Source organism: Plecotus auritus (genome assembly GCF_963455305.1).
Source record: "Plecotus auritus genome assembly, chromosome: 4".
Lineage (NCBI taxonomy): Eukaryota > Metazoa > Chordata > Mammalia > Chiroptera > Vespertilionidae > Plecotus > Plecotus auritus.
The window spans coordinates 189,334,296-189,355,951 of record NC_137775.1 but is presented as its reverse complement, the minus strand read 5'-3'; the positions used below and the strand labels follow the sequence as shown (position 1 = coordinate 189,355,951).

The 21,656-nt window shown below is 52.3% G+C and overlaps 2 protein-coding genes across 2 annotated transcripts; both read right to left on the bottom strand.

Moving 5' to 3' along the window:
* Positions 1 to 1,108: 1,108 nt before the first annotated feature.
* On the bottom strand, positions 1,109 to 19,659 carry IFRD1 (interferon related developmental regulator 1). Its single transcript, XM_080666422.1, has 12 exons — positions 19,280 to 19,659; positions 14,809 to 14,913; positions 14,619 to 14,703; positions 12,248 to 12,372; positions 10,656 to 10,813; positions 9,253 to 9,303; positions 8,990 to 9,168; positions 8,798 to 8,906; positions 5,986 to 6,120; positions 4,138 to 4,266; positions 3,672 to 3,767; positions 1,109 to 1,776 (listed from the first exon to the last, which is right to left on the bottom strand). Exons 1-12 carry the CDS (start codon positions 19,371 to 19,373, stop codon positions 1,687 to 1,689), a joined length of 1,356 nt encoding a protein of 451 aa, XP_080522548.1. The 5' UTR covers positions 19,374 to 19,659; the 3' UTR covers positions 1,109 to 1,686.
* On the bottom strand, positions 19,417 to 19,572 carry LOC308247396 (uncharacterized protein; the record flags this gene model as incomplete). Its single annotated transcript, XM_080666423.1, has 1 exon — positions 19,417 to 19,572. The coding sequence occupies one exon, from the start codon at positions 19,570 to 19,572 to the stop codon at positions 19,417 to 19,419; it is 156 nt and encodes a 51-aa protein (XP_080522549.1).
* Positions 19,660 to 21,656: the final 1,997 nt, after the last annotated feature.

Here is a 21,656-nt window from a genome sequence, read left to right as displayed (position 1 = left end):
CACACACACACACACACTCTCACATGCGCGCACGCCAAGCAGCTGTGCCCCCTGCTGGACAGGGAAGGAGCCGCAGTGAGAGACCAGCAAGCCCACAGCCTACCTACCCCAGCAGGTGCCAGGTGCTGGGAGGTAACAGGATGCAGTCTTTATAGTCCGACCTCCCGTTGCTGGGAGCAGACAGACACGGGCGTCCCTGGAACACACATCAGGAACATTTGCGTCCCAAAATTTGTTGCATCTACATTCAGTTTGGAGCCCTCTCTACCTTCGGGGTAAAGGAATGGCGCTTTCTTTTTAAAAATATATTTTTATTGATTTCAGAGAGGAAGGAAGAGGGAGAGATAGAAACTTCAATGAGAATCATTGATGGGCTGCCTCTTGAATGCCCCCTACTGGGATCGAGCCTGCAACCTGGGCATGTGCCCTTGACTGGAATCAAACCTGGGACCCTTGTCCGAAGGCCGATCCTCTATCCACTGAGCCAAACCGGCTAGGGCGGAATGGCATTTTCTTAAGTGTCATCTATACCTGAGGATCAATGCAAAAGCACATTTTATGTGAAAAAGTTATGTCCAATTTCGTAACAAGTGAAAATGCTTAACTACTGTGTTGTTTTAAAAACAATCTCCAAGCTCCCTGCTCTGCCTCAAGCCCTCGTCCTTGGACACTGGCTGTCGGCTCACTCCCGAACCTGACCACCCCACCCCCGGAGGCATTACCCGTCGGAGACCAAGCAGTTCGCAGCCCTCGTGGGGCTCCACCAGGCCCCCGACTGGGCGAGCCTCATAGGCTGCGACTGGTCAGACTTCTGGAGAGCTCGAGTCCAAAGCAAGAGACTGCCTCGTCCTCGGCACCTGCGGACCTAAGTGCAGAGGCTGCCGTGCAAGGTCCCTCAGGCAGCGTCACGCTGAAGCCCAGCTCGGCACCGCTCACTCCTTCCGTGAAGCGAAGACCCACCCCAGGGCACACCCAGCCGGCCCTCAGCCAGGAGCCAAATCCCGCGTTTCCACCTGTTCTCACGTCCCTTCCCTCCCTCCCCAACCTCGTCATTTTGAACTCGGTACAAAGTCCATAGCAATGTTCCCTCTAACAGAAAAGAAGCATGTTTGGTGTGAAAAGACCTTTATTTGGGGATGAAGAGCGCGGTGCCTCACAGCAGGAGCAGTCAGTGTCCCGGCCGCAGGGGGGTCAGCACCTCCCGCAGTGCTGGCCCCACAGCTGGATCCCAGGGACAAGTTAAAATCATCAGCGTCCACTTAGAGTTAAAAACACAGCAGCTTTTCCAGAAAAATTAGCTGCCAAAATTGTCTCCAGAACTCATCTAAGATCTTAAATGCCTTGCAATAGCTGCATCATTAAATCAATGTGTCTGACGACCACAGTATGTAGATTTCATCTTGGCCAATAGTGTTCTTATGAAATACCCTATTTCTGCTCTCCTCATAAATAGACAAAATGACCAAACATTACAAACACCTTCTTCATGGTTTACTGATATTTACAGAGGAAAGTCAATAATCAGAACTCACACTTGCAATCTATACATTAAATTATAAGTAATCGAACCCCTGCTACAAAAGCTATCTATGTTGACCTGCGATAAAAACTGTCTACAGAGTTTAAATACACGAGAAATTACAAAGGAAGAAACTGGGATTAGGGAGTGGTCTTCCCGTGTGGAATCTAGAAGAACTCTCCCACATCTGCTCTCTTGTCGCGACACTTGCTCCGAGCTTTCGTTCGTGCTTTGAAGGCTGCAGAATTATATAAATGCTGGAATGGAGACAGGAAAACACGGTGTGACCCACAGGCTTAGAATGTCTTACAAAATGTTAAAAAATAAGAGAGAAATGAACTAATTTGACCCTATAAATATTTTAGGTTTATAAAACACACACATACAAAAAGAACAAGGGGAAATGAACACATATGACAGTGGCTATCTATATTAAGAACATTCCAGTGAAAAGAGTAAAAAAAGAAGAAAGTGCATCAACACTGAATCTGATCAAGGAAAAGTCGAATCATGAACTAATGTGGAAAAAATTCCCACGATGCTGTCAGTCACAAAACCTAGGACGAAGCTCCATTTTAATACCCAGAGGACTGACGAGTCCCTGACACCACGCAAGCCCCTGCTGTGGAGTGTGCAGCTCCGTGCTCCCCCCGGCTGGACGCCACTCCACATGGCAGAGTAACTGGCAATGGGGTCAGAGCCATGCCCGGCCCTGAGCTCCCACGGAAGGACCTGCTCCAGGAAATAATGCAAAAGGAAAAAGTATGTAAAAATGTTAGCGTTTACTAAAAACCCAACCACCAATGACGTGGTCAGAAAAAGGACCATTTAAAATTCTAAAAGAGTATAATTAAGCACATCACACCTATTAGGATGGCTTATTTATTTATATATTTTCATTGATTTCAGAGAAGAAGGGAGTGGGAGTAGAATAGCTTACTTAAGAGAGAGAGAGAGAGAGAGAGAGAGAGAGAGAGAGAGAGAGAGAGAGAGCGCACGAGCACGGCTGGTGTGGCTCAGTGGTTGAGCGTCAACCTATGAACCAGGTGGTCATGGACACACGTCTGGGTTGTAGGCTCGATCCCCAGTGTGGGGCGTGCTGGAGGCAGCCAGTCAATGATTAGCTCTCATCATGGATGTTTCTATCTCTCTCCCCCTCTCCCTACCTCTCTGAAATCAGTAAAAATATATTTAAAAAAAAGTATTAAAAAATGCCACCAAGGGTGACATTATTTAACAAAAAGAGAGAATCACAGTGCTGGTCGGAGCAGAGACAGGAGACCGACCTCCTATGTCGCAGTGAGAGGGGGCAGCTGCTGTAAAAAGGTGGGGCCGTTTCTTAGGAAGTTAAACACAGATTACCATATGGCCCAGCACTCCCACTCCTGAGCATACACCTGAAAGCACGAAGAACAGGGCTCTACCCAAGACCTACACCATGTCCACAGCAGCCCACGCGGGGCAAGTGGGAACAGCCCCATGTCCATCCGCTGCGGGAGGACACACACGTGCCCGCCCATGGGAACGGAGGGCTGAGGCATGGGCCCTGCCACCCCTGTGAGGAAGCTGAGCGAAGGGCTGCTGGTGAGGAGCCAGCAGGGTGCCCTGGAGTCCTCGAGAACTGGGGGGCTTGGGGAGGGGTGGGAGGGAGTGGGGGCGAAGGCTTCACGGTTCTCCTGAGGAGATGAAATGTTCTGGGACTGGGCAGGGTGTGGCTGGGCAACACTGGGAACACACCAGATGCCACTGCATTCCCACTTTCAAACAGTCCGCGACGTAACGGGAATTTACCCGGGAAAAGGAACAAGGGCACTCGGGAATTCTGAACTGTGAGCAGGAGGAACGGATGGCTAGTTCCCGGGCGCTTCAGCTCCCTCATCTGTGAAACGAACCTGGTGCTTGCTCAGCTATCTGGCCCAAAGAAGCACTGTGTGATATTTATTCTTAAATAAAACATCTCCCCAGAAAAGAAGAAAGCAAAATGAAGGAACGCCTATGCCGGGATAACAGGATATGGGCGAGAAGCCTGCGTTCAGCGTCCCGCTCCCAGAGCCTGGTCTGCGTCAGCGAGGACCGCCCAGGCCCCGCCAAACCCGTCACCTGCAGAACCGGTGGGGCGGCACCGAGGCCTTGAACAGAGAATAAAACCTACCCTTTCAAAACGGGAGATCTTCATCGTTTTAAGCGTTGCAGCATCGAGCATCACGGGGGGTCCCAGTTCAAACACGTGGCGAAGGAATTCATTCGACTTTGGTAAAAGAAAAGGGCGACAGGCTGGATCAGCGTCAGCTGTTCTGCTACAGAAAGTGGGCTCCGACGACAGCAGGTGAGGGGTAACTCCGAACGGGGTCACGACTGCCCTCTCTCTCGGGGACCCTGTTCCCCAGGCCTTGAACCTGGTGCTACGCCCACTGTTTCCACAAAGATCTCACTGCTCTCCTGGGGACAGACGGGGCCGCGGGGACACTTTCCCTGCCGTTGCATGCATGTCACCCTCTGTATCCTGCTCTGTGTCATGTATGTACATGCCGAGAGCATTCTGCACTCACGAGCCGCACAGCCGTTAGCAGCCACCTTCCAAGCTCCCCAAGTGCAGGGCCCGCAGCAGCGCCGCTCACCTGCAGGTGGTACTGCATGCCGGAGCCCAGGACCTCCTTGAACGTGTCGTACGTGTGCTTTTTGACCCAGCAGTCGATGTACATGCGCTCAGGACCAAACTTCACCGTTTCTGTGGGAAAATCCCGATCCTGGCCAACAGGAAAACCGAACTTGTAAGAGGAGATAAAAGGCTGAAGAGACCCCACACAAACGCAGTTCGTGACGCACACACGTCGAGATCCGTGAACGGGACGGTTGGACTGAGCCCGGCCCCTGGGACGTGTGCAGACTCAGCAGCACCCCCTTCTCGCCCCCCACCCCAGGGCAGATTTCTTAGGGTGACAGGCCTGAAGGCACAACTCAGTGTTGGTGAACTTTAACAGCAAAACCACATTGTTGTGAAAGTTTCTCAACCTCAACGCCACTCAACAAACGTGAAGAGAAGTCAAGTATCTGTACTGGCAGAAGCGAGGACATCTCGTTTGCAGAGTTACAGACATTGCGGAGTGTCCACCAGTCCCACATCTGGGGCCTGTGGCTCCTCTGTGGCCACGTACTCAAATCCAGGAGGAGTCCTGATGCTCGGAGGTACCACCGCCCGATGAGAACAAGCCGAGCCCCCAGCTGGGTGTCTGCTCAAGCGAGCCTGGTTTTAGGTTAGAAAACCCAGAGTACGTTTCAGTAGCCCGAACTTTAGACCCTAGAGTAGGGGCCATGTGGGCATTTAGCACACCGTTCACTTCACATAATTCACGCCATATAAACGTGTGCTGCTAGGACAGAGCTCCCGGATTTACGGAACCCCCAGTCCCGCCTGCGGTGGCGTCGGCAGGGCCAGACCCAATGGTTTCACGGGCCTTAGACGGCCCCCGGGCCGGACACCCCAGCCCCGTCCTCGAGGAGCTCCATGCCACTTGCAGCCGAGGTTTTCCTGTTAGAGCACAGGTCACAGGGAGGAACCCGCCCCACCTGGGCCCGAGCCCGTTTCAGCGCCCATTCTAAACCTCACAGGCAGGTCGGGCTGAATGACGCTTTGGTGATGCACTTATTAAAGAACCACCTGCATATCCAAGACATACTTTTACCTGCACGCACACACACACACCCCCGTCAGTGGACTGTGGTCCACAGTAAGACGGCCTTTACCCGTCAGCATCCCTTCCCCAGCCATTCCAGCCCCGACCTTTCCAGGCCCCAGGCCTGCAGGGCGGACCGCAGAGGCCAGGGGCCAGAGCGGGCTGGAGCACGGACAATGGCTTCAGGGGCTTGTTAAAATGCTGGATTTTGTTGTTTCAGCTTTTAGCACCTTCAAGCTACTGAGGGGCAGGGATACTTTACCATTCACACAAAAACACACGACACTAAGTATGTTTGTGCTAAGTACCATTGTTAAGTCATGGCCAAGCACACCAAAGTGAAATAATTTCAATCACTGTGAAAATTTTTAACTGCTTAAACTTAATAAAAGAATACCTTTACACATCAGAATTAAATTTTTCTTTGTTGAAAAAGTAGAAGTCTTGCCTGGCTGGTGGTGCTCAGTGGTTCAGCATCGACCTATGAACCAGGAGGTCACGGTTTGATTCCCGGTCACAGCGCATGCCCAGGTTGCGGGCTCGACCCCCAGTGGGGGGCGTGCAGAAGGCAGCCGATCCATGATTCTCTCTCATCATTGATGTTTCTATCTCTCTCTCCCCTCCTCTCTGAAATCAATAAAAATATATTTTTAAAAAGAAAGAAAAAATAGAAGTCTTCATTTCTGTTGTTGAAAATCCGCTCAGTATTGAAATGAGAGAATTATTTTGGTCACAGGCGAGGTTCAATGACCCACTGCCCTCTGGCCGGAACTCTGCCGGCGCCCGGCTCACCTCCACGGCCCGCAGCACGTCCCTGAACACCGACCGCTGCTTCCGCTTGTCCACTTTGGCCCGGTGCTTATTGCCGTCGGTCGCCAAGGCCCTGAGCATCTCGGTCAGAGACTCCATGTCCTCGTAAAGGAAGTCCTGCGGAAACACACCGGTTTAGTGTGACCGGTTCCTCCCCGCGTCCTCCAGAGCTGGCCAGGCCACGTGGCTGACGCCCAGCAGTGCTGCCCAAACGAACCTCGCGCTGCTTTGTTGACACGGGCACACAAACATTTTCATTCTCATGCAGGATTTAAGCCAGAGTCCTGGCCACAAGATGGCAGATCCCACTCAACAACTAGAATCCCCTCCCAAGCACATCCGGGTGCACCCGGAATGGCTGCTCCTGCTGCATCAGACGGTGCTGGGGCGCGGGGCCCAGCGGGGTCAGGCTCACGCGCATCGATGCACCCTCTGTCCTTTCTCGTCCCCACATTCCCAGGAGTCCACATGTCCGTTCCCAAGCTAAGCAGCCGAGGAGCCTTGTAAAGCACCTAATTTATGCCTCACTGGCATGTTTAAACAAGCACGAAGCAGCTACTCGTGTGCACCCCGGTGACCACACTCACCACGGGGGCTGCTCCTGCGCCGACCGGGCCTGGGACAGGGTCCGTGGCTGCCCTTCAGCAAGCCTCTTTATTCCGGGGGTTCGTTTATTGTCGATCCTGTCCCACGTGTGCCCCCCTCGCCTCCTCTGCCACCCGCGCGGTGTTTTCACCCCTAACTCTATTTTACAACCACGTTAAACACCAAGAGAGGAGCGGAAGTCATCGAAGACCAAAACGAGAGCGGACACTAGGGAAGACGCAGGCGCGCCCCCAGTTATGGCTGTGAGGGCCGGGTTAGCACTTTCTCACGCGCGGTGATAACCATTTAATGTATCCCGTGAAATAAGCAGCTCTTTGCTGGGCATTCTTCAAACGGTGTATATAACTGTTCAATCTCGAAAGTATAAATGTGGCTTCTTTTAATATCCGGAATGAAAAAGCATATTACACTGCTGGAAATGAGGTTGAAACTAAATAACAGATATTCTAACTTGCAAGCACATAAATATTTTCTTATTGTCGATATTTTACAGATTGAATATCATCAACTGTTCTAACAAATGGTTTCTTCAAATGTTCCAATTCAGCCTCCTACGTCTGAGTTAGCTGAAGACAACACCCATTAAGACTCGCATCTAGAAAAGCAATTACAAAGCGGATGAGGCAGTAAAGCAGATCAAAGTTATATTGATCTGTTTTAAATCCCAATAAATCCCACTCCATCCTAACAAGACGGGAGCAGTCCTGCTTGCAAGAGAAAGTACATTCAGGCACCGGCAGTTTCCTGCGTAGGTTACTGACCACTTGCTCTTTTTATAGTATTCCCAAAATAAAAAAAATGTATGAAAGATTTCAAATACATGTGAAGAATAAGCAGCAACGAAGAAAACTACGCATCCCTGTTTGTCCTCAGAACTAGGGACCCAGCGGTGGGTCTCAGCACTCGCACCCCGCCCCGCGGATGACAGTCTCTCGGCTCCCAGGCGGTCATCACTGCTGGGTCCCTGGTTCAGCCGCGTCCACAGAAGGCTCTGGGTGACTCAGCGCCACACGCTTGCGAAGAAGCCCCTCACGTAAATCAACACACTCTTCATCAGCTCCTGGGCAGTTCTCGGACGCCCTCTAACACCCCCACTCATCCTTTCGAAAGCTTATTTCCTCACCACAAGGAGCAAACAGAACCCGGGGTTCCATTTCATAAGCCAGCTCACTCTGTCCCGGACAGGAACCGGCCCGATGAAACCCTCGGGGCTCCCGCACGTTCACGAGGCCAGGGACCCAGGATGTGCACGAGGTTCAACAAACAAACTCAACGTGTGCGCCTGACATGCATTAGTGGTTCACCTCAAGAAGCATTTGGAGAGGAAAGAGGGGAGCCCGTCTAGGCAGGAGAGGAGCCAAGGCCGAAAACGGACGCGGTTGCTGGGCCTGTGGTGAGGGAGTGCTCACTCGCTGGGCAACATCAGCCTGATCACTAAACCCCAGTCGTTTCTCACGGAGAATCCTTAGCCACTGACAGCACACCTCCTCCTCCTCCCACCTGCGCTCCTTCGAAAAGAGGGGGGAGGGGGGCGGGAAAGGGCACTTCCCCGACATAAACTTCAAGTCTAAACGTTTTTAACACAGGCCAGACGGCGTGTGAAGGACGAGGGCCGCCCAGAGCAGTGCCGGTCTCAGTGGGTTACTCACTGTTAGTGATTTAACCGCCCAAGTTTCATTCTGGAAACAGAGTCTTTCTCCTTAAATTAAAGGCCTAGTAAGCAACCCAAGATTCACACCGCGGTCAGAAGCAGGGGGGCCAGCTGACCCATCAGCCCGAGATGAGGTGTCCAAGAGCACAGGACCCTGAGAGCAGAACCGGGACATTCCGGGACGGTGGGCATGTCAGACTCCAACCCCCCTGGCCCCCAGAGCCGACCGTGGTGGTGGCACCCACAAAACGATGGGGGGCGGGGAACCGCACAGACGCGTGCTCCCCACGCAGGAGGAGCACCTGAGCCTCTGGCAGCAGAGAGCACAGTTGGGTGTAAGGGACTCCATCCCGAGGCTGCCCTGCCCGCCCTCTGGTTTCTGGGGTGCAAGCATCACGTGGCCGCTGCCGAGACGCAGGCGATGGGCCACCAGGGCTCCCTCCGCCGGGCCCCGGCCCCACCCCACACTGCCCCGGGGGGGGGGGGGGGGGGGGGGACGGGGACGGGAACTCGGCCCCGAGCTTGCCCGGCACTCACGCTCTCCATGCCCCGGGCCAGTTCCAACAGCAGCGCCAAGGTCTCCCCGGCCGCTATCCTCATGTTCACGTCGTCCGAAGACAGGAGGCTCGGCAGTTTATGGAAATGCCTAGAAAACAGGCAGTCATCACACGGTGAACACAAACGAGGTCGCCGACAAACGCTCATCAAACCGAGGCCAAGGACACGTACGTCTCCAGCTTCTTCTTCAGCTCGCTGGCAGGACAGATGGTGAGCAGCAGGGCCCACGCCAGGAGCGCGCTGATGGGGAGCCCGCTGCTGGGGCCGCTGCCGAGGACCAGGGCGTCCTTCTCCTTGGGGCAGGCCTTGGAGAAGAGGCTCTCCAGGCACTCCAGGGCCGCGTACAGCTCCTAGCGCGACAACAGGAGCCAGTGAGCCTCTCAAAGGACACTCGGGAAGGGAGCCGCAGCCCCGGGCCCAGGCCCTCTACTCACAGTGATGTCGTCCGTGGCGACGAAACAGCAAACGCCAAAGCACGTGGCACACTGAAACAAATAAACATGCAGGCCTCAATGTCTGCCGTTTTGGATTAATCCTGCATCTTCCTGCTGTTACAATTCAATGTGAACATTTTCTCAACTGCACGCCTGCATCAGGCCCAACACAGTGTTGGCGAGGAGACGCAGGACCAAGGCTAAGGGAAGCGGCGGGCGTGGCTCAAGCTGCGCTACCGAGCTCTGACGTCGGAACGTCACTGCTTTCGTTCCCCTAGCGCCGTGGTCAGCAAACTGCGGCTCGCGAGCCACATGCGGCTCTTTGGCCCCTTGAGTGCGGCTCTTCCACAAAATACCACGGCCTGGGCGAGTCTATTTTGAAGAAGTGGTGTTAGAAGAAGTTTAAGTTTAAAAAATGTGGCTCTCCAAAGAAATTTCAATCGTTGTCCTGTGGATATTTGTCTCTGTTGACCAATGAGTTTGCCGACCACTGCCCTAATGGATCTTTGCAAACTTCAATACCAATCCAAGACACATGAGGGCTGGACATCTGGGATAAAGAAAACTACTTTCCCTATTAAAAACCTTTAATTAATTGTTTTTTAAAGCCACCTGTATGTTTTCTATAGCTGCCGTACACGTTTAGTGGCTTGAAACAACACAAGTTTATTCTCTTATAGTTCTGGAAGGCAGCAGTCTGAAGTTGGGTTTTCTACAATCAGGGTGTGGGCAGGGCTGCGCTCCTTCTGGAGGCGCCAGGGGAGGACTTGGCCAGGAGGCTTGTCTGGCTCCGAGAGTGGCCTGCATCCCTTTGTCATGGCCCCGGGCATCAGCACTTCCCTTCCATCAGCACCTGCACTCTCTCTATTAAAACCGTTAAAGCACTAAGTTTGCTATAGGTCTTTAAAATCATTTACATGCATTTGTTTGAATGTGGAGTTTACTATGAAAACTTCCAAAAAATAAATCAGCTTTCAAAAAAATAAGCAACCAGCAGCAGAAATCTCATAAAACAAAGTAATTGTCCTCAAACTTCTCCCCTAAAGAAACATTTCATTAACTCCGATTTTTCTTGTTTTGGAACACGTTGAAAGAGGTTGGGAACCCTGTAAATGCCTTTTGCTGGAGGAAAAGGGGGCTAAAGTGAGTACGCGAGGAGACCCCACGGCCAACGTGACTCAGAACACAGTGTTTCTACACAAGCGACCTGCCTGCCACGCGGGCCGCCTCCCGAGGGCAGGGCAGCCCCACAGGCGGTGCTGCAAGGACTGAGACTTCTTCCCTCTCCGCCGGCTGGCACTAGACTCCCTCCTGCTGTGCCAGGATCGGAGGCTGGCCTCCCAGGTCACGCTCACACGCCCAGGTGTCGCCCACACCAACACGTTCAAAGCCCTCAGACTCACTGTTTGCCGCGCCTGGATGCTGGCTGCTCCGTCGCAAATGATTTTCTTCAGGACGGGTCCCAGGGTCTTCAAAACCTCCTCGCTCTCGATCCCGGGGCCCAGCTGGACGCAAAGGACAGACGCCAGGGCTGCGGCTGCACGCTGCTCGTCGCTCTTCCCTGCGGGGAGCCAGGAGACAACTGTGACGAGGAACTTCCAGGGACCAATGTGTGAAGGCGGCAACTTCCAAACACACCCACCCGGGAGGGGACCCGCAACGTTCAGGTCATGCTCCATCACACGCGGGCTTTGACACGAGCTTCCCGGGAAACCCCGTGTGAAGCCAGAGCTCAACTGTGGACACTGACTGCTCGAACCCTAGGCCCACTGCTTAGCCACGCGATCGCCACCTAGTCCCCCTTCGGCAGGCGGCAGACCTTGCCTCTGTGACCTGCAGATGGATGCTGACCCGAGGGGGTGCTGTCACAGTTCAGAAAACAAGGACCCTCCAGCCGGGTGACCTTCCAAACCCGCCCTGCACTCCCAGGCGAGGGCACCAGCCCCGACTCCCTCCTCAAGCATGGCAGGTGCGCCCAGCCCACGGGGCAAAGGAAGCTTCCAGGGCCCACAGCGGGATGATAACTAAGCACTCTTTCAGACCACAGGAACACATTCACATAAAGGTGTAGGTTATCACCTGATACACTGAAAATGGGTAAAATGCGCAGGCTGGAATTGAACTGTTAAAGGTCATCGAGCTCAGCTACCTTATAGGAGACAGTTTCCATGGAAACACTTTTAACAAAGCCATTGGCTCCATACGACAGCTCTAACCAAGTTCCATGAGCTTGGACGGTCTCCGCCGGGCCTTCTCTATTCTGCACTGAGTGGGTTAGACTACGCGCGCCCGCCCACCCCGGCAGACCACGCTCCCCGAGGCGGTGAGAGGAAGGAATGGAGCGCATCTCCTCCAATTCAGAGGAGCATGCGTGTTCCCCCGGGGTTTGTGCTAGAAATACTTGGTTCATCAAGTCAGAATAATGGAAGGTAATTATCGTCATAACATTTTTACTTGGCAAAATGGGTAAGGTGGCAGCCCCAAATCTTGTCAATTTTGGGGGTTCCTAAAATTGACCAGTCTGGTAATGCCAGACTTACCCTTCAAGGTCTTTCTTTATTCTTAAAGGCCCCATGGTTATGACAATATGAATTCCAGAATCTCTATCACAAAGTCCTCGAGTTCAAATACCCCACGGGGTAACCTGGAAATGCCATCAGCCACAGGCACGGCTGTTTTAAAAAGCACCAGGGAAAACGAGCTAGAAAATTATGGTCCTTTTTCAAGTTTAGGAAAATAAAAAATGGCCTTTTCAATGCTAGCTTTAGTTAGCATCTGACCCAGCTCCCCAGCCTTTCTGCCACCCGTGACAACAGCCACCGCTGGTCTGACAACAGGACGCCGACCCCAGCGCCCGAGCTCCAGGCTGTTACCGCACAGACAACACGGAGCTTCTAGGGAGGCCGGCTTCCAGCGCGTTCCTGACAACGGGGCCTCAGGGCTGTGACGGGCGCGGCGGAGGGGGCCGGCCGGCGCTCCAGCACCAGGACAGTACCTTTCTTCAGGCAGCGCTCGATGCTGTCGGTCAGAGTCATCCTTCTTTCCAGGAGGAACTCGGAGAGCAGCTTGGAAGCCAGGGCGCTCCGCAGGCCCTCGAGGGCCGCCTGCCTGGTCTTGGCGCTGTCGGAAACAAGCGGCCCCTCGTCAGTGACTTCATACTGGGCTCGTCTCCCCTCCTCAGTGTTTTGTTTATAGATTTTTACAATCTAATTGTCATCAGCTCTAAACAGCCTAGCTAATAAGAGTAATATGCAAATTAACCATCACTCTGCAACACCCACCAGCCATGCCCACCAGCCAATCAGGAGTGAGTATGCAAATTAACACAACCAAGATGGCTACAGCCACGGAGTGAGCAGGAGGCTTGGGTTTCCCCGGCGATGGAGGAAGCCAAGCTTTCCGCACACCCTGGCCGGCCCAGGCCTCCACTCAAGGCTACAAAGTGTCAATTATAGAAGATACATAAATCCCAATAGAAATGGCTGCCGCCACGGAGCAAGCAGAAGGCTTGGCTCTGCTCCAGGCTACAAAGTTTCAATTGTAGAAGATAAATAAACCCCAGATCCCAGGGACTCCGCTTGGGTCGCTGGGGGGCGTGGCTGGCCTGCAAACCAACACAGGCCCCTCGCCCAGGCCGCCTCACGCCCCAAGGGAACCCCCACCCTGATCTGGGACACCCTTCAGGGCAAACCAGCTGGCCCCCACCCATGCACCAGGCCTCTATCCTATCTAATAAAAGAGTAATATTCAGATTGACTATCACTCCAACACACAAGATGGCTGCCCCCATGTGGACACAAGATGGACACCACAAGATGGCCAGCAGGGGAGGGCAGTTGGGAGGGACCAGGCCTGCAAGGGAGGGCAGTTGTGGGCGATCAAGCCTGCAGGGAAGGGCAGTTAGGGGTGACTAAGCCGGCAGAGGAGGGAAGTTGGGGGCAATTGGGCCTGCAGGGAAGGGCAGCTGGGGGGGGACCCAGGCCTGCAGGGGAGAGCAGTTGGGGGGAACCAGGCCTGCAGGGGAAGGCAGTTAGGGGAGACCAGGCCTGCAGAGGAGAGCAGTTAGGGGCAAACAGGCTGTCAGGGGAGTGGTTAGGGGGTGATCAGGCTGGCAGGCAGAAGCGGTTAGGGGCAATCAGGAAGGCAGGCAGGCGAACAGTTGGGAGCCAGCAGTCCTGGATTGTGAGAGGGATCCCAGATTGGAGAGGGTGCAGGCTGGGCTGAGGGACACCCCCCCCCCCCTCCCCGCAGTGGTTCTCAACCTTTCTAATGCCGAGACCCTTTAATACAGTTCTTCATGTTGTGGTGACCCCCAACCATAAAATTATTTTCGTTGCTACTTCATAACTGTAATTTTGCTACTGTTATGAATTGTAATGTAAATATGTGTGTTTTCCGATGGTCTTAGGCGACCCTGCTAGTGGGTCGCGACCCACAGGTTGAGAACCGCTGCTGTAGAGCCTAAGACCATCGGAAAACACAGATATTTACATTACGATTCATTAACAGTAGCAAAATTACAGTTATGAAGTAGCAACGAAAATAATTTTATGGTTGGGGGGTCACCACAACATAAGGAACTGTATTAAAGGGTCGTCGCATTAGAGAGGTTGAGAACCACTGGTCTACACTCACCTTATTACACAAAACATTTTAAGCTGCTCCATATCTCAGCATTTTTCTGTTTATAGTTTAAAACCACAACTTTATTTTATTCTCTTTTTTTTTATTAAGGTATTATATGTGTACATATCTTACCATTGCTCCCCCACCCCACTCCCATACATGCCCTCACCCCCCAATGTTTTGCATCCGTTAAAACCACAACTTTAAATGACCACATAGTATTTTATCATTTCAATGGGCAGGACATGCTCTCCTTATTCCATATTCCACAAATACCCTCTACATTTAAAGTAAACGCACATTTTTTTAACACTACAAAAGTCTAGAGTTCCTGTCTCATCCCCTGGGCTCTTCAATTCCATTGGTTTTAAGCGCGTTCTAGAGCTACTGGGAAGTAAGAAAACGACTAGCTTTGGTATTTTTCATGTCCCTAACCAACTGTGAACAGGAGGCTTACAGGAAGCCCAGCTGTCCTTTCTAGAACATTAACTCTTGATGCAACGCATCCATCCAGGCTGCAGTCAGACACAGTGACTAATCAGAGTCAATCTAAATCCTAAGGCACGTTTCTACCCACATCAAAAGTCCAAAGAAACAAGAATCATTTAGATATCCAAAGTAAACAAATCAAGCTTAAAAAACACACAGACCACATTGTTGTTAAGCCAGAGGCCTGCCCACGTGGCACAGCGAGGGTGCTGGCGGAACAGCCCACGGGGAGTGTCTCCAATATGCTCTACCTCTTATCCAGGGTCAGGTCAATAAACCCCTTCAGCTTGTACTCCAAGTCTTCTTGTGTCCCTTCCTCGTCCAGGACTTCTGGTCCTAAGGAACAGCAGGAACCAATCAGCCGCTGTCGGTTAAGTGGCAGGAGAATTCCTCCACCAGAAGCATCGTTTTAAAGTTGCAAATGGAATGTAAAAGGCATACCATCTTCAGCAAAACTGGAAGGATCGCTGTAACCACTGCAGTGGCTCATCGTTTCAATCGATGCATCCTCGTCACTGAACGGCTGAATATTTCGATGCTGGCCACCTGGGAAGTCAACAAAGGTGGAGGTAAGAGACTTTGCAGCCACTGATGCAAATATGTTACTTGGGAATCTTAGTAGTTACTTAAGAGGAATCCAGTCATAAAAACCCAAAACTTATTTAAGAAAACACGATTATGCTATAAAAGAACACACAAATATTTCTAAAATAAGTGAATTCACCTAATAGGTACTTCTGAGCATGAACAATTTACAATATCCATCAACCTCAGAAATACATCAGTCATCTGACCGGCAGCTCCAGATTACAGATGAAAAAACTACTTCTAACCACCACCTCAAATCAGGAAGACAATGGAAACAGATCCAGAAATAAACTATGATGTCACAGGTCATCACAAGACTAAGACAAACATATTTTCCAACAAGCATGACTTGGGAAACAGTAACTGGTGAATGGCGTTTTGGGATACACATGTCCTACGTGAAGGAATTTAAGGAGTTACAGGACGGTAGTTTTATAGATAACTGAACTGCGAGGGAAAAGAGGCTTAAAATGGAAGTTTTGGTATTTGATATAGCCTGTTAGATAAACTACCTGTAAAAGAAAGGTTCTAACATAAGCAACGGTTTAAAAATATCAGTGCTGTTACTAAAAAATAAAATCTTTTTTATTTTATTTTATTTATTTTTTTTTTTTATATATATTTTTATTGATTTTTTACAGAGAGGAAGAGAGAGGGATAGAAAGTTAGAAACATCGATGAGAGAGAGACATCCATCAGCTGCCTCCTGCACGTCCACTGCTGGGGATGTGCCCGCAACCCAGGTACATGCCCTTGACCGGAATCGAACCTGGGACCCTTCAGTCCGCAGGCCGACGCTCTATCCACTGAGCCAAACCGGTTAGGGCAAAATAAAATCTTTTTTAAACTAGAATCTGTCAACTTCATTAATCTAAGTAATAAATCCATATCCCTAGTCATTGTGATTTGTAGGAATTTCATATTAATAACAGGATTGCCCAGTCATGAATTACATTGAGCAATGAGTTCAGATAAGTCCCAAGTTCTGCCCCAAAGTGACCTTGAGTCACCTGATTATCTTCGGAGCCCGTGTCCTTATCAGTATAATAGAAGGCTGCCAACTATCACTAGGCCCCTATTTTTAAAAAACATGTGGCATTTACTACCCTAAGGTAAGTCTTAAAGAAATCCTCTGCATGTACGACACTTGTTGTTGGGTTGTTTATTTATAATGGCGTTTTTCTTTTTGTAAAAATCAAAACAGAGAACTTGGCAGATTATTCGATCAGCAGAGGAAGCAAGCAGCCTTCAAAGGTGCTTGCTACCCTAAAGGGAATAAACTGCCAATCAAAACAGTAAGTCATAAAAAATAAGCAATGAAGCCAAGCCCCCAAACCTTCTTAATCAGAGTGCTTAGGGCAAGAATAAACAAATAAACAAAGCCCTATGACATCACTCTCTATTTCTGGATCTTCATTTGTTTCCAGGATGTGAAGTCATGGCAACAGCTGAGTCATCTGCTTAACTTTTACTAACATTCATTCACCAATTTACAATTTTCATATTCAGCCTATTTCTTATCCATCAAGAAGACTATTCCCAAGCAGGATTTACTGAGCTCCTGTCTCTAAGTTTCCCGCGACTTAAAGGGAATAGAGATTAAAAAAAAAAAAAAAAAAATCAAGGAAAAGAACCCTGTATGAATGCCTAATACAAAGTCAGACTCATCCACCTTGTGATCCTAAGTGCCATTAATGAGGTGCAACTATAGAACAAGGGCCTTCCTTCTTAGAGAGCTGACTCACGAACAAGGTCTTGTTTGCACCTAAAAAACGCTCTCTTCAAAGTAAGTGCTATCACAAGCATGCACACCTGTACAATAGATCAATTTTATTACCTTCCTTCAGCCCTCCACTAACTTTATTTATTTATTTTTTTAATATATTTTTTTTTATTGATTTTTTACAGAGAGGAAGGGAGAGGGATAGAGAGTTAGAAACATCGATGAGAGAGAGAAACATCGATCAGCTGCCTCCTGCACACCTCCCACTGGGGATGTGCCCGCAACCAAGGTACATGCCCTTGACCGGAATCGAACCTGGGACCCTTCAGTCTGCAGGCCGACGCTCTATCGACTGAGCAAAACCGGTTTCGGCCCTCCACTAACTTTAGAAAATCCATTAAAGTTACAGAAGTTGGTTATCTTTTAAAAAAATGTATTTTTATTCATCTCAGGAAGGGAGAGGGAAATGATGAGAGAGAATCATTGATGGGCTGCCCAATGCACAGCCCTTATTCGGGATTGAGCCTGCAACCTGGGCGTGTGCCCTGACCGTGAATTGAACTGTGCTCTCCTGGTTCGTCGGCTGACGCTCACCCACCAAGCAACACTGGCCGGGCAGAAGCTGGTTATCTTGAGTGTCCACGGAAAGGTCTCCAACGAACCCCACTTCTTCTAATGCCATTTAAAAAGACCAATCCAGTAAGTGGTTTGTACGTTCAAGTGTCTGACAATTTTCCATCTCTTCTATTAACCATTACTTGTTCATTTAACTACTGAATAAGAAGTACATTAACATGAAACCAAATTAAATTTTTTTAAAAGTCAATCTCACCTCACAACCCACTCTCCAGAGGCCGTGTCAAGTTGCAGATACTCAAAGCAAGCGTAGTCTTATAAGCTAACCAGTCTTTCCCCACTTACACTTGCGAACTTTTAAGCACCCTTTCCACTGAAAGTAATCGAAAAGGCAGCAGCATTACACTGGCCATTCTATTAGGTGCCCGGAAGGAAGGCGGTCCAACAGGAAGTCCCAAACAGGAATACAGGTTTGGTTATGATTCAGGCCATTAGCAACACCACCACCGTATCCGAATGGCTTCAGCGTGCTGCTTCCCCATTATTGGTTCCATCAACAAAAGGCAAACTTAAAGGATAAAATTAAGGAGCTTCAAGACGGAAGGGAAATGTTTCCTTCAGAGGAAAAGCTGAACCACAAAAGGGTCAGGGGGACCCTCAGTTCACAGGGAGCAACCAGATGCCACAACAAACTCAGTGTGTATTTTACACTTTGGTGATCGAGAATGAACTTGAGGAGCACCAAGAGCATCCAAACCCAATAAAGAGCGCGAGAAAGCAAAGGGGGGAGGCTGCATTTCGAGCAATCCGTTCCTAGCGTCAACTATGAAATGCTCAGTACATGATCACAAGCGTTCGTGCCAGAAATCCTCTAGGAAAGCCTTCAAGAAGCCAGTTTCCAATCACCCCTAAAAAGGAAACTCACTGATGAAAAGGATCATTCTGAGGATCGGAGCGGCAACTCCGTTGACAAATACCTACTGACCACAAGCCTCTCCCATGTGACACCCTGAGGGTATTCCAATACTTAACTCCCAAGTCATAAAACCAGAACTAAACGAGATTGGCTTGCCCAATGCGCTTTGAGTTTAGTGTGGTGTCTAAGTAGGGGCTTTCTGCTTGACGTCCTTTTGTTCTAACTGTGTAACTGGAGAATCAAAAATTCAGTTCGGCAGCGACCCATCCTGGAAAAGCTTCAACTCTGCAGCGAGGACACACAAGAAACTAAACTTTTGGCCAAGTGCAACCTGAGCTCCCCGCCACCTCCCCTCTGGGCCCAGAGCAGACGGCCTCCAGGACAAAGGAGAGCGTGGTTTCGGCCCCGGGGACGGGGAGGTCGCCGCCCCTGGTCGCCGTGGAGCGCGGTGGGGGAGGGGGATTTCTGCAGGTGGCACTCAGGGGTCGGGGCAAACCTGGGCTGGGACAGTGACCCCCCCCCACCTCCACCCCCAGGCGCCCCCGCCTCCGCCTGGCCGGGTGGGCACGCGGGAGGCGCGAGAGGGGAGCGGGAGGGGAGGCCACATGGGCGCCTCTGCGTCACCCCGGCTCCAGCGCCCGAGGTCGGGCCGCGTGACCCAAGGGCCCGTCCAAACCCGGCAGACGTTTGGCATTCCCAGCAGCTCCACGTTGGCGCAGGCGGTCAAAGGCGACCAGTGACAGCAGGGGCGCACCCCCAGCTCTGCCCCACCCCGAGGAGGGGCGCGCTGGAGCAGGCACTGGCCTCTGAGGACACTTCCCCCCTGGCTCAGCGCCAAGTCACCCGGACCCCAACCCGCCCTCGGACCCATGGCCCCCTCCCCGCCCCCACCGCCAGAGCCCAAGAGTTCGGATCGCTCTCCAGCTCCAAATCGCGCGAGGTGCGGCCCCCGGGGCACGCTGGGAGCTGTAGTTCGCCAGCCCGGCCAGGCGCCACGCCGACGCCTATCTCGAGAAAAAAAAGAACTACGACTCCCAGCGTGCCCCCGGCGAAAAGACGCGCCAGCCCGGCCGGCAACCGGGACACCGGCGGCGGGGAGACCCCCTTACCTGCCGTCGTCGCCGTCGCTGCATCTGCCCCAGAGCCGCCGCCACCACCACTGCCGCCGCGGTGGGCAGTGTTCCGCTTCTTATTCTTCGGCATCGTGGGACGCCCGGTGCCGCCCAGACTCGGAGCTCAGCGAGGATCAGCCGATGGAGCTGCACTTTTTACTTGTGCGTCTGTGCGGCGGGCGGCTGAGCGGCGAGGCTTCGGCTAACAGAGGCGAGGAGCGGCGTGGGTGAGAGCGGGCGCTGGCGGCTGCAGAAATCCCGGTGAAGAGCTGTGATCGGAAACGATACATGTTTCTCTCTAGCGCGGGAGCTAAGGCGGGGCGGACGCGGCCACGACGCCTTAAGTAGCAAGACGGCCGCCTGTTGTCACCGCATGTGGGTGGGGCTAGAACTCTCGCTAGCCAATCCCCGTGCCTCTCCCCACTAGCGCGGCCGCTGGACGCGGACTACCAATCCCAGGCCGCCCGTGCCCCATCGGCGCCCCAGGAGCCAGTCTTGTTGCCGCATTGGACTCTGGGAAATGTAGTACGCCCGGGGGACGTCCTCTCCCGGCTCCTCCCAAAGGCCTTTCCTGCGCCTTTGCTCCCTCCTGGGGGGCCCCCGCCCCTGCTTCCGGGCCGGCGGGGAATGGACCTGCGGTGGCAAAGGGTGGTGAGCCACGGGACGGGTACGCGTGATGACGACAGCCAGCCGCCCACTGGGAACTACGCCATTGGCGGCCCTTCCTCCAACAGCTCGCGTTCTCCTCCGCTTTTACCTTTCCCCCAATTGCCCTCGGCGGCCGTGGCCCTGGGACAGCCGGGCGCCGCCTTGGCCACATTTCCGTGGTTGTAGCTGTTGAATATTAGCTTAGCGATCGCCAGTAAACTATAGCTGAACTCCGGTTCAGGGCCGTGTGCCTTTCATTTCCAAAGAAAGGCCAGCTTCACCAGGTTAGTCGTGCGGTTCATGTACTTCCCTTACTCTAGACTGGAAAGACCTGGCGGTTCAGGGATCACACGTTTCACCTGCCAGGTAGGAGGTCAGGCTCAGGGTTAGTTTCTGGGAACGTGACAGCTGGGAAAACAGACAGGAGCTATAAATACCACTAATCGCAGTGTTTTGTCCCCCCCACCCCCACCCCAAGGTGATGCTAGAGCTGCCTTCCTTGTGGCCTGTGTCGTGTACTTAGGACCTCCTGTTCCATTCATGTTCCTAGGCTTAGACAAGCCAAACTCGCTGACTCACCTCCGTGCCGGTGACGCGCCCCGCTCCACCTCTCTCCTGAGTTCCTTCTTCTCTTCCTGGCTGCCTGTAGCACATTTGCATCCGAAGGTCCCCATGCCCCTCAACCCTCTTCCTGCCTTCCCTCTGTGTGTTCACACTCCTGCTGTTCTCCCACGGGTGCAAATTCAGAATCTCACGTTCCTGTGGTTTCCTCCTCCGTCGGGCATCACCCTCCCTCCAGGAATAATAGAACTCTTTGAGTCCTAGCCTTCAACCACACGTGGCCTCAGTTCGTGCCTGGACAGTCAAGGGATCTCCCAGTTATGCCACCAACGTTTCATGGGTGATGAAGTTGCCAAACGTATTTATTCACACGCTTTACTAGTTGCTCAAGGAACTCCCCCCTCCCCTCCCCACTCCTCCGGCTCCCTTCACCAGTATATTGAATGCCGATCCTCTGAGCCTGGCCTGGCCTTCCTCTCCCGCCCCATCTTTCACTGCCTCCCCAGACACCGCCTGTTCTTCAGCCACCTGCACGCTCTCATTCCCAGTCCGCAGCTCTGCTCCCCTCCCGGAGCGATCACTCACATTGTCCCATGTTCTCCATGCCCTAACTCCCATCCTCACCCTGCAAAAGGCCATCCGTCTCTCAGGGTCTAGCTCCAATGCCGCCTCCTTCCTGAAGCCTCGGACCAGGACGGTCTCCTCCTCCTCAGGCCTCTCCAGTCTCCCTGGAGTGCCCTCCTGGCACTCGTGCATCCGCACCGGCCACGCCGCACCGCCTGTTCAAACCCTGACGCAGCACGTACACCGCACCGAGCGAGTCAACCAGATAAGGATGCAGGCCGGTGGGCAGGGCTCCCACTGTGTCCCTGGGGCCCTCCCTTCAGAGGGCTGGGGACCCGAGCCCGTGGCCTTGGCTAACATCGAGGGAGAAGGCCCCAGGCTGAAGGAGTACAGGACTATTTTATAACTCCAGGCTCTTTCTCATCTAGAAACCACGTAGGCAACAATGTTGCTACTCTCCGAGCCCTATGGTCCAGGTTCCCAGACTCGAAACTTGTGCTTTGCCTGCATTTGGTACGCAGTCCTTGTATCTGCATTCACTCATGGCCGCTTAGGGGCTTTCCTGGGGCAACGAGCCATGGCCACCTCATCAGGTTCACCC